This window comes from Myotis daubentonii, chromosome 12 (assembly GCF_963259705.1).
Source record: "Myotis daubentonii chromosome 12, mMyoDau2.1, whole genome shotgun sequence".
Classification (NCBI taxonomy): domain Eukaryota; kingdom Metazoa; phylum Chordata; class Mammalia; order Chiroptera; family Vespertilionidae; genus Myotis; species Myotis daubentonii.
Window position 1 is genome coordinate 35,614,451 of NC_081851.1, and position 13,385 is coordinate 35,627,835.

General features: G+C 38.3%; 1 protein-coding gene across 3 annotated transcripts in view; it reads right to left on the reverse strand.

The window, feature by feature from the left end:
- ALMS1 (ALMS1 centrosome and basal body associated protein) overlaps positions 1 to 13,385 on the reverse strand; it is a 160,971-nt gene that overhangs the window by 68,294 nt on the left and 79,292 nt on the right. For all 3 annotated transcript variants that reach the window (XM_059659421.1, XM_059659422.1, XM_059659420.1), the window contains exon 12: positions 9,114 to 10,699. In XM_059659421.1, the coding sequence (XP_059515404.1) occupies positions 9,114 to 10,699 (1,586 nt within the window). The remainder of the gene's footprint in view (positions 1 to 9,113; positions 10,700 to 13,385) is intronic.

Consider the following 13,385-nt stretch of genomic DNA (forward strand, 5'->3'; position numbering starts at 1 on the left):
AGGGAGAAAGAGTAACTTACAATGGAGAAACCTGGCAAACACCATGTTATTTACCCAAGTAATAAAGGTATACATCACCAGTGATGTAATGTGGATGTCACATACTCTACTATGATGTGATGAGAAGGGTACTTCCCTTCTGTGGCATTCTTTGCTCCAGTCTAATCATGAGAAAAGCACCAGTCAAACCCAGATTGAGGGTCATTCTACAAAATATCTGACCAGTATTCCTCAAGACAAGCAATGATGAACGATCATAGACCAGAGGAGACTAAGAAGAAATAAGACAACTAACTAAATTGAAAGTGATATACTGAATTGGGTTCAAGAACCAAAAAAAGGTCATTAATGGAAAAATAGGTAAAATCCAAATAAAGTCTGGAGTTTAGTGAATAGTAATGTACAAATGTATGCTTCTTAATTTTGACAACGATACTATGCTAGTGTAAGATATTAACAATAGAAAAAACTTAGGGAGGGGTACAGAGACTTCTATTATATTTATATATTTTCTGTAAACCTAAAATTATTCAAAAATAGTTTACTTTAAAAAATGGAGTAATAGTATATTATATTCGATTAACATCTATATCACAAGAACAGAAGAACTTTTGAACTTATACCCTCTGCCTACTATTCAATAATTGAAAAAACAATCACGAGAAAAGAAAGTAATAGGCCAATAACTCTTATAAATATAAAAGCAAAAATCCTAAACAAGCCCCAGCTGGTTTGGCTCAGCGTCAGCCTGTGGACTGAAGGGTCCCGGGTTCGATTCTGGTCAAGGGCACATGCCTGGGTTGTGGGCTCGATCCCCAGTAGGAGGCGTGCAGGAGACAGCCAATCAGTGATTCTCATCATTGATATTTCTATCCTTCTCTCCTCTCCCCTCCTCTGTGAAATCAATAAAAATATATTTAAAAAAAAAAAATCCTAAACAAAATGTTAGAAAACCAAATGTGTGTGTATGAGAGAGAGAGAGAATTCCTACCAAGAAGGTTTACTCCAGGAATGCAAGATAAGTTAACATTCAAAAATCAATCAATATGATTCACCACCACCAATAAAATAAGGATAAAATGCATACAATTACATCAATATGGTCAGATTAAACATTTGATAAAATTTAATAATCAGGTATAAAATTTGTTGCAAAGGGAAACTACAAAAAAAACTTTAGAGAAACTATCCTAATTATTGTGAAATGTAGTAACTGTTCATTGTGAGATTAGGAACAAAATAAGAATGCTAACTCTTACCATTTCTATTGAACATTTTAGTAAAGGTCTTAAACGATATCAGCAGTTAAAACAGGAAAAAGAAGAGATATCAAGATAAGAGAAGAAGAAATAATACTGTCACTTTTCATATTTGATATAATTTTGATAGAAAATCAAAAATAATCTACAGATAAGGTATTAGAATATAAGCTTTTAAAAAAGTTGCCAGAGCCCTAGCCAGCGTGGCTCAGTGGATAGTGTTGGCCTGCGGACTGAAGGGTTGCAGGTTTGATTCCGGTCAAGAGTATATGCCTGGGTTGCGGGCTTGGTCCCCAGTGGGGGGCGTGCAGAAGACAGCTGACCAATGCTTCTCTCTCATCATTGATGTTTCTATCTCTCCCCCTTCCTCTCTGAAATCAATAAAAATATATTTTAAAAAAAGTTGCCAGGTATGAAATCAAATTTTTAAAAATACACATTTTTTAGTATCAGAAGTTATAAAATTGTGGGTGGGTGGGAAGAAATCAACCAAAGAACTTGTATACATATATGCATAACCCATGAACACAGACAATAGGGTGGTGAAAGCTGGGGTGGGCTAGAAGGGGTCAATGGGGGGAGGAGGGGAAGGAAGGGACATGTAATACTTTCAACAATAAAGGTTTAATTTTAAAAAAAGTTATAAAATTGAAAGAAAAATCATACCATACATAATATTATCAAAAACATAAAAGACCTAATAATAAGTACAGTAAAAGATACAAGCACTCTAGGTAAGGTACTATTAATGTATCACAGAGAGAACCTAAAGATGATCTAAAATTGGATCCACTTCTAGGTAAGATGTTGTAGGTAGCTATAGGCCATCATTCCTGATGTAATAAGCAAAGTTGAATAAGTTATAGAAATCATACTAAAAAAATTAGAGAGCTATGGGAGCAATCAAGGAACAATATCAACTAACTAGAGGCCGAGTGCCCGAATTTGTACACCAGTGGGGTCCCTTGGCCTGGCCTGCGGGATTGGGCCAAAACGGGCTCTCTGACATCCCCTGAGGGGTCCTGGATTGCGAGAGGGCACAGGCCAGGCCGAGGGACCCCAACTGTGCATGACTGACGCCAGGGAGGGACGTGGGAGGCTGGCCAGCTGGGGAGGGACTGTGGGAAGAGTCCAGGGCGTGTCTGACCTATCTTGCACAGTCCTGATGGTCAGAGCTAAACTACTGGAGCAAGCTAACCTACCAGTCATAGAGTCTGCCCCCTGGTGGTCAGTGCACGTCATAGTGAGTGGTTGAGCAGACTTAGCATATCATTAGCATACTAGAGGCCTGGTGCACAAAATTCGAGTACTGGAAGGGGGGAGGTCCCTCAGCCCGGCCTGCACCGTCTCGCAGTTCAGGACCCCTCAGGGGATGTCCACCTGCTGGCTTAGGCCCAACTCCCCCCCCGAACCCCCAGAGATTGGGCAGTCAGACATCCCTCTCACAGTCCGGGTCTCTCGTAGTCCAGGACTCCTTGCTCCTTACCTCCTGCCTGCGAACTTTCCCACCACCACCTCTGCACTCGCCAGCCGTGAACCTGGCTTCTGGCTGAGTAGCGCTCCCCTGTGGGAGAGCACTGACCGTCAGGGGGAAGCTCCTGCATTGAGCGTCTGCCCCCTGGTGGTCAGTGCACATCATAACGACCAGTCGTTCTGCCATTCGGTCAATTTGCATATTAGGGTTTTATTATATAGGATTATGCTTTGATTGAATGGCCAACCTGACACTTAGCATATTAGGCTTTTATTATATAGGATATGGTAGAGGGGCATCTTAGAAATTATGGGCAGGAGCTTGGTATAGGTCAGGGGTAGGGAACCATGGGCTGCAAAAGACCTGTGAAATCATTTGGTCTGGCCCTGCCAAAGCATTAGTGACGAGTTAGTTAAATGTGTGACCAAATATAGCAGGCTGATTTTTTATGATAATTTTGTATGGCCCAAGAATGATGTTACAAATATCCAAATGGCCCTTGGCAGATAAAAGGTTCCCCACCCTGGTACAGGTAGATATACTCCACTGGCAAGAGAAACCACCATAGGTTTGATGAACCCATGGGCTAGCATGAAAGAATGAAATCTAGCAGAATGCCAAGCTGATTTCCACCACAGGACATTTCCTTAGTGTCAGGGTGGTATGGGAGGATGGGGACTGAGCCAGAAAAGCAGAGTGAAGTTCTCTTGCACAGTGAAGGCACTAACAAACCAAATCCCATTAGATAGAGGGACCTATGATAAACATCAGGCCTCCTCCTCACGTTTGCCAGATTTTGAACCTGGATAAGGCAGGAAGCTAAATAACTTATGCCTGAGAGGGGAGAACTTTCAGGGTGAGGAATTCAGACATATAAAACTAGCAATAAAAAAAAAATCCACAGTGCCACCCTCAAGAAGGGGGCTGAGTAAGAAAACAGTGCAATCACTTGTCATCTTTTGAGCGCTTATGAGACGTTTCCATTGAGAAAATGTAACCACAAAAATACATAGCTGGTTTCTCCTTATATTTGCCACTGTAAAGCTGCGAGGGCTGAGAATTTGAAGAGCTGAATTCAAACATCTGAAAGACTGAACTATGGTATCTCACTATATTTAATTATTGAAGAATCAAAGACTTGTCAGCTTTAAACAAAAATCCAAACAAATTAACAATCATAGGTAGTCCAACCCAGCTCTGACCTAGTAAAATTCCTGAAATGATTAAAAGGGAAAATCCTCTTTGTTGCAAAGTAATAGCATTTTCAGTCTCTATAATTTTTTTTATTCACAATGTCCAGCGTACAAGCAAAAATTGTAAAATTCGTGAAGCAGGAAAAAGTAAAAATTGAGAGGACGAAAAAAAGAAAAATTGATTTACAGGAGATTGAGATAATGAAGTTAGCACAGAAGGATTTTAAAATGATTATTAATATATTAAAATAGCAAAAGATGGGGATAATAGGTAAAAATATGAAGAAATTTCAAGAGAAAATTGGAATCTATTTTAAAAATAAAATACAAACAAATAAAAGAGAAGAGCACTGATCTCCAGGAGACCTCAGGAAATACCAAAAGAAATTTTTTTAGGCTGAAGTAAAACGATCCAACAAAAGTACAGAAATGCAGGAAATAATGAAGAGCACTTAATAATGTGTAGCATGTGCATATACATATGGAGACATACATACACACACCTTTTTATATATACATTTATGTTGTTCTATATTTCACATAATGAAATAAACCAAGCAACAATAACAGCTGTTGGGAATTTATAAATATGTAGAACAGTGGAGAATATTGGTAGACACTACTTTAGCTAGGTGATCAAGGTTAACATCACACACACACATAAAAAGTTTAACATCACCAGTAATGCATGTTAATATAATGTGTTCCCTGATGAGATGCTTTAAAAATGCCTAACCTCAATCTAATCTTGAGACAAGAAACAGCCAAACTGAAAAACTTTCTCAAAAATAACTAATTCGGAAAAAAAAAATAAATAACTAATTCTCTTCAAAGTGTCAAGTTGATGAAAAATAAGGAAAGACTGAGAAACTGCCACAGATTGAAGGAAACTAAGAAGATATGAAACCTACAATGCAAGGTGGGATCTTAGATTGGATCTGAAACAGAGAAGGTTCATTTGTGGAAAAACCAGGTAAAATCCCAAACAATCTATATTTTAGTTACAATTTTATATGAAGGATAATTTCTTAGTTTTAGTAAATGTTTTATGGTTATGATGTTAACATAAGGGGAAATTTTTGTAAAGGGCATATTGCCAACCTCTAAGATATCCCCCAATGATCTCTGCCTCCTGGTATTTATAATCTTGTGTAATACCTAACCCTTCAGGATGGGCTTAAAATAGTGATTTATTTCTACCAAATAATGTGGCAGAGTGGTGAAATTCACTTCCAAGGTTAGGTTACATAAAGACTGTGGCTTTTGTCCTGAAGCCCTCTCTTGCACTCTTACTTGCTTTGCTCACTCTGAAGGAAATTTAGCTATGATATTGGAGCTGCCCATATAGAAGTAACTGATGCCTCTAGCCAACAGCTATGTGAGCAAGCTTGGAAGCATATCCTCTCAGTCAAACACAGCTGAGATTAGACCATAGCTACAGCCAATACCTTGTTTGCAACCTTGTGAGGGACCCTGCGCCAGAAGCACCGAGCTAAGCCATGCCTAGATTTCAGACCCACAGAAACTTGGGGATAATATTCATTGTTTTAAGCTGCTATATTTCAGGGTAGTATGTTACACATCAATAAAGAAACTACTATTTTTTGCAACTCCTCTTTAAGTTGAAAATTATCCCAGAATAAAAAAGTTTAAAAATATTTAGTACTTGCACATGTTCTATGCAAACACAGTCATGCCTTGCCTAATGACGGAGACACATTCTGAGAAATGCATCCTTAGACGATTTTGTCGTACAAATATCACAGAATGCACTTACACAAACCTAGATGGTATAGCCCAGTGGATGGCAAACTCATTAGTCAACAGAGCCAAATACCAACAGTATGACGATTGAAATTTCTTTTGAGAGCCAAATTTTTTAAACTTAAACTATATAGGTAGGTACATTGTTATTAACTTAATTAGGGTACTCCTAAGACTTAGGAAGAGCCATACTCAAGGGACCAAAGAGCCGAATGTGGCTCCCGAGCCGCAGTTTGCCGACCACTGGTAGCCTAATACACACCTACGCTCTATGATACAGCCCATTGCTCCTGGGCTATAAGACTATATAGTGTCTTACTGTATTAAATACTGTAGGCAACTGTAACAAAATGCTAAATATTTGTGTGGCTAAACATATCTAAATATGGAAAAGGTACAGGAAGCCTAACCCGTTTGGCTAAGTGGATAGAAGGTCGACCTGTGGACTGAAAGGTCCCAGGTTCGATTCCGGTCAGGGGCATGTACCTTGGTTGCGGGCACATCCCCAGTAGGAGGTGTGCAGAAGGCAGCTGATCAATGTATCTCTCTCATCTATGTTTCTAACTCTCTATCTCTCTCCCTTCCTCTCTGTAAAAAAAAAAATCAAAAAAAATCAATCAATTAAAAAAGAAAAAAAGAAAGAAAAGGTACAGTAAAAATATGCTGTAAATGATTTAATATGGTACACCTGTACAGGACACGTACCATGAATGTGACTAGAACAAGTTATGAGTGAGTCAGTGAGTGAGTGGTAAGTGAATGTGGAGGCCCAGAATATTATTGTAAGTACTGTACACTTTATACACACTGTAAACCTAAACTACACTAAATTTATTTTTAAAACACCTTTTTTCAATAATAAATTAACAGCTTACTGTAACATTTTTTTACTTTAACATTTTTAACACAGCTTAAAAAACACATTGTATGGCTGCACAAAAATAGTTTTTCTCCATATTCTTATTCTATAACCTTCTATTTAAAACTTTAAAAATATTTTTTACTTTTTAAAACTTTTTGTTAAAAAACTAAGACATAAACACACACATTAGCCTGGGCCTCCACAGGGTCAGAATCATCAATATCATTGTCTTCCACCTTTACATCTTGTCCCACTGGAAGGTCTTTAGAGGTAATGACACACGTGGAGCTGTCATCTCTTATGATAAGAATGCCTTCTTTTGAAATACCTCATGAAGGACCTGCCTGAAATATGTCCATGGTGGTTCGCTTGGGTGATTATTTTTATCATAGATTTGCTTGTAGGTAGATAATGCACCATGAACATTCCTCTCAACTGATGAAAACCCTTCAGTGTTGAGGCCCATGTTTTCAAAAGTTTTAAGGAGCTTGTTGAAGTCTGCAAAGGCTTCTGCTAAACCCTTTACTGTGCATTTTCTTGGGGGTTCCTCTTCTTTTTCTTCTGCAGTTTCCTTTTCTCTTGGCCTCTTCTTCAGCTATGTATTCCTGCTCTAGTTCCAACCACTCCACACTAGTCAATTCCTCAAGAACCACATCTAGGAACTCTCCAACGTCATCCTTATCCAAACCCAGGTTACAGCTGTTTGTCATCTCAACTACAACCTTGTTGATTTTTGCAACCTCTTTATCTTTGGCAAATCCTTTGGAGTCATAGACGTCATTAGGCAATAAGAATTTTTTTAATGAAAAAATTAGTAAAATGCCACCTCCAGCACTTAATGGTCATTATAATCTTATAGGACCACTGTCATATATGTAATCCATCACTGACCTAAATATTGTTATGTGGTAGATGACTGTATATACACACAAATAAATGTGTTATGTATATATAGTTTGAACTATTTATGGACACTGGAGTCAGACACACCTAGGTTCAAATGCCACCTCCAACACTTAATGGTCATGTGGTCTGAGGCAAAACATTTAAGCATTAGGCTTTTAAAAATCTATAAATTGAGATAATACTATCTGATTATACTGAAAAAAATAATATAGGCCACCACTAACATTTAGTACATTCTGAACAAATGGCATTATTAATTCATATTTATAATCATCTGTAATTTTCTCATTCAAGGAAATCAGCTCCAATAACTAAGCATTTTATCATTTTGATGAGTTTAAATATTGTACATAAACTTGTCAATCTTTTAATTTTTAAACATTTTTCAAAAATAATTATCAATATTGATTTCTCCAATACCCTACTATTTGTAACACTGAAACTAGAGATTCACCTTGTTTGTTGTTTGTTTTGCCCCAATTCAATTCTCAATCACTAATTTTTAGACATTTCATTTGGACATATGAGTGCAAAAATATGAAATGACTTATCCAAGAAGATAGTAGAAGAGCTAGAAGTATAGCTCAAGGTTTGGAGAAACAATATCATGTGATAAACAAACTCTTGCTTTGATTAAAAAGTCTGTATGTGAATGCCCCATCTGCTGCTTACAATCAGCATTATTTGAGAAAATGCTGTTTGCTGACAAAGTAGCAATGTCCGTGTCTCAGTTTCCCGAAGGGTAAATATGGATACCACCATCAACGCATAGGATTATCATGAGTATTAAATGCGATAACATATACAAGTCCCTCACTGCCAAGAATACCATATGCGGATGTTGAAAAAACATTTTCTCCCCTTTCTCCTTTCCAAGGCCAGTGCTCTCCACTATGACATGTTGCCTACTCAACTATAAGATGGAAACATTAAATACAAAGGGTAGTTCTGTTTAGCCATAACAGAATGTTAGGAGTCTCTTGTGAGACTAATGTAAAACTGAATTAATGACAGTCTTAAATTTAGGCTGAATAATATCAATCTAATGCATTTATCCCTGAGCTGGTTTTTCTTTCCTATAATACACTGTGAAGTAGGGCATCACATCAGGGAGTACAGTATTTTGATTTGCATTACTGGTGAGGTTAAACCTTGATTACTTGGATAAAGTGATGTTTGCCAGAATTTTCCACTGAAAAGTTACCTTTTTACATTGTAAATACTAAATATTTGAGGGGAATCATAAAATGGAAACGAAGAGAGGGGGGAAAAAAAGGAGAGAGCGCACATGCAGGAGAGGGAGCGTGTGCATGCATCCTTTCCCAAAGCCTGGTCTTCAGCATATCTTCAACACAATAAGTAAGGAACTAGTAATTTGTACCACTGCAGGATCAAAGAGTCTTCTCAAAATAATTCAATGCTTTAAATACTTGAAGCCAAGTCTTATCAAAAGCCCTTTGAAAGTATAAACACATTACTTTCAGATGTCTTTACTTTAATATTTATCTCTTGAAAGACTTCCAGCAGAATCATTAGATACAATCTGCCCTAAGAGAATCATACTGCTCCCCCCAAAAAAACTTACATTTGCTTAAATATTTAAAACCCGTTATGACAAATTCCATCAGCTTGCTTGTTATCACAAAGAGACTCACCGATCTGCAGATACTGGAGTCCTTTCTGGATTGGAATATTCTTCCAAATCTGAAAAGTTCACTTGTGTTTGCTTTGAGGTTACTATCTGGCTATTCTGAAAAGGTATGGTTTTCAAGTCCTGAGAAATAATATTACTATCTGGAAGAGACTGTATGACTTGAAAGTCCGGTGAAGATTTAGGTCCTAGAGAACCTAAAGATTCTTGATCATGTACTATAAGTTTACCGGTCAGTAATTTGGAGGTTGGTTCCAATGATCTTGAAGATATAGTTTGTAGGTCAGAGTTAAACTCACTATTCATCCTTGTTTTAGAAGCTGAATCCAATGAAAGAAACCTTTTATCTAAGGTTCCACTATCCAACTTGGAGGAAGTCTTGGGAGAAAGAGTTATACGAACAAAAGAAAGTACCTTTTTGTTTGAAGGTGGAGTAGATGGAGTAGTTACTAATGTATATTGATTTGGCGATGATTGGGAAACCACATCATTGATTTTACTAGTTTCAACGTTTATATTAGAAATGTATGATTTAGGCTCTTGTTGATCCTTGTTTTCTACTACATAATCCTGACCTTGAGGAAGGGGGGAATATTGTTTTCTCATTTGGTGATCTATATCAGGGCCCCTGCTTTGTTCAAAGAGCTGACGCTGTTCAAGAAATATAGAAGAAGGAAGGTCTGGAGCTATATAACTCTGACCTTGAGGAAGGGGAGAGTGGTTTATTCTCATCTGATGATCTACCTGTGGGGTTTTGCTTTGTTCAAAGAGTTCTCGGTTTTCAAGAAAAATGTGACAAGGAAGATTTGGAGCTACATAATGCTGATGTGAAGGAGGAGGAGGAGGAGGAGGGGGAGGAGGAGGGGGAGGGGGAGGGGGAGGGGGAGGAAGAGGAGGAGAGGTACGAGGAGGAGGAGGAGGAGAGGTACGAGGAGGAGGAGGAGGTTTTCTTATATAGTGATCTGCATGTGGGACTTTGCAGAACTCAGGTTGTTCAAAAAATATGGATGGAGAATTTGGAGTTACAGATGCTCTAGTATACTGGCTATCTTCAGTAACACCAACCTTAAGAACAGAGGAATCTGAAAAGCATTTAGAATGTCGGTGAGATGAAAAAGTGATGGAGGTAGTAAACTTTTTCATGGATTCTGGGGACAGCATTTGTGATGAAGAATGACAATCCATTTCTTCAGGTAGCACATAAGTAGGTTCTACTAATTCTGACAGCCAAGGGTCCATATTTTCACGGAATGGCATTTGAAAACCCTTGCTAATTTTGAAGTCATCAGTTGTAAAGTTCTGAATTGGGGAACGACTTTGTAACTGCAAGGAATTCCAAACTTTGAAACGGGTGTTGCTCTGGTCTAGTGATTTGGAAAGGTTGATGTGCCTGCTTCTCCATGATGATGGGCTCCGGTGTCCTCTGATAATTTCTAAGGGTTCAGGTGATCTGAAGATACAAGGATGGCTGTCCAACTGTGATTGTTTAGGAGTTAGAGTCCTGAAACATCCTTTTTCATGGCTCTCAATAATAATATGACCACAGACAGCTTCTGGATGGCATCTTATTCCCTGTGGACTCCGTAAACCCTAGAAAATATAAAGATCTTACTTGAAGTAGTCCAAATAGTTATACAAAAATCACTTTGCTGATATTTTACAATAAAACAGGTAAGAACATAAGAATAAGACAATTAATTATAGAATAAAATGGCCCATGACCATGCAGTTAATTTCTTTTAAAAATTTTTCACTTAAGTAACAAAAGCAAAGACTACTATTGCCTCCCAGTAGTCTCACTTTTTTTCTTTTAGTAACAGAATATCCCAACATTAACTAATCATAAGGCTACCAAGCCACAGATAAAGAGTGTCCCAAAATTCACACAAGAAGTAATTTTGATAGAAAACACAGGTTTAAATTAAAAATTGTAAATTTTTTATTGATTCATAAAGTATACAGTATAGGGTTATGTATGGAATGGCATATCGGGTAAATGGATTATCATGTCGCAATAGCGAGCACCATTAACTGTTATTGCCTGAGTAGCCGCATTTTCGAAGAATGGTCCGTTGATGCCTCCAGCCCAAAATCTCACTCGTGCCTGAGGCTCATTTTCATCTTGATGGCTTGGTTAATCGACAAAATTGTCGCATTTGGCGTTCAGAAAATCCACGAGTGATTTTTGAGAAACAAATGCATCCACAACATGTCACTGTTTGGTGCGAATTTTGGGCTGGAGGCATCATCCAACCATTCTTCTTCGAAAATGCGGCTACTCAGGCAATAACAGTTAATGGTGCTCAACAGTTAACGGTGCTCGCTATCGCGACATGATAATCCATTTACCCGATATGCTATTCCATACATAACCCTATACCAGGGGTCCTCAAACTACGGCCCACGGGCCACATGCAGCCCGCCGAAAACATTTATCCGGCCCGTTGGGTGTTTTTGCCGCCGCTGTGTGCATAGGAATTTGTTCATAGTTTTTTTTTAAACTATAGTCCGGCCCTCCAACGGTCTAAGGGACAGTGAACTGACCCCCTGTTTAAAAAGTTTGAGGACCCTGCCTACACTATATACTTTATGAATCAATAAAAAATTTACAATTTTTAATTATAAACCTATGTTTTCTATCAAAATTACTTCTTGCGTGAATTTTGGGACACCCTTTATTTCCAGCTTCCTTTGAAGCTAGTTGTGAACATAAGACTAAGTTTAGGCCAATGGAATATGAGCAAAAGAATTAAGTACAAATTTTGCTTTCTTTCCTTAAAAAATCAAGTTCTCAACCTCTACATTCACCTATCACTACTATTACCATTACTATTGCCAACTGAAATAGGTGCCATATAAAAGGATGGCTCAGCTGCCCACACAGCTTGGGTCCTTGGATAACCTCAAGCAGCTTGTTCTTGTTCCTACCCTGGACTATCACATAAAAGAAAAATAAAATTCTACCTTATTTGAGCCACTGTATTTTGGGGTTTCTTTGTTACAGAAGCTTAGACTACACCCTAATATTTTACCACTTAGAATAGAAAAAAGAACTAATACTTCTTCCTGGTTAAGATCAGTGCATAATGCTACCATAAACATAAATTTTCTTTGAGATGTCTGAATTTTACCTGTGAAGTCATAACTTGCCATTCTACTTGATGATATAGGCACATTTGGCTTCATATAAAAATACTTTAGCCCGGCCGACATGGTTCAGTGGTTGAACATTGACTTATGAATCATGAGATCATGGTTTGATTCCCAGTCAAGGCACATGCCCAGTTGCAGGCTCAATCCCCAGTAGGGAGATTGTAGGGGGCAGTCGATTGATAATTCTCTCTCATCATTGATGTTTCTATCTCTCCCTCTCCCTTCCTCTCTGAAATCAATAAAAATATATTAAAAAAAAACATTTTAAAATATGCTGCCACTTCCGACATAGTGGAGTGGATGTGCTTTGCCCTATTCTACCTGCTAAGTCCACAACTAAAAATCCTGGACATTATACATAAAACAAACTTAAGAAGAATCTGAAAACTACAGAAAAGAAGGCAGACTGGCTAGGCAGCCGTGGGCAAACTACCGGATCCGGCCCGTTTGAAATGAATAAAACTATTGAAAAAAAGACCGTACCCTTTTATGTAATGATGTTTACTTTGAATTTATATTAGTTCACACAAACACTCCATCCATGCTTTTGTTCCGGCCCTCCGGTCCAGTTTAAGAACCCATTGTGGCCCTCGAGTCAAAAAGTTTGGCCACCCCTGGGCTAGGGACATTGGGACGTGAGGAATGAGATGGTAGTGAAATCCCTGGGTTTTCTTTTTACCTGATTTATCCCAGATTTGGATCTGAAGAAGCCAGCAACACATGAACAAAGGGCACATACAAAAGACCTAACAAAAACCTACTCTCATTAGCTAAAAACAAACAAACTGTAAAAGTGAAGTCTAACAAGACAGAAAACTTTGCCCTGATTGGGTGGCTCAGTTGGTTGAGTGTCATTCCATACACCAAAAAGACTGTGGGTTTGATTCCCGGCAGAAGCACATATGGAGGCAACCGATCCATGTTTCTCTCTCAAACTGATGTGCTCTTTCTCTGTCCCACCCCCAACCCCCGCCTTCCATTCTTCCCTCCTTCCCACCCTTCTTCCATTTCTCTCTCCCAAATCAATTAAAAAACACACATATCCTTGAGTGGCAATTTAAAAAACTTTTAGACAAAAACTGATCTATTTCAGCCAAACACTACAGAAAAAAAAGGGGGAGGG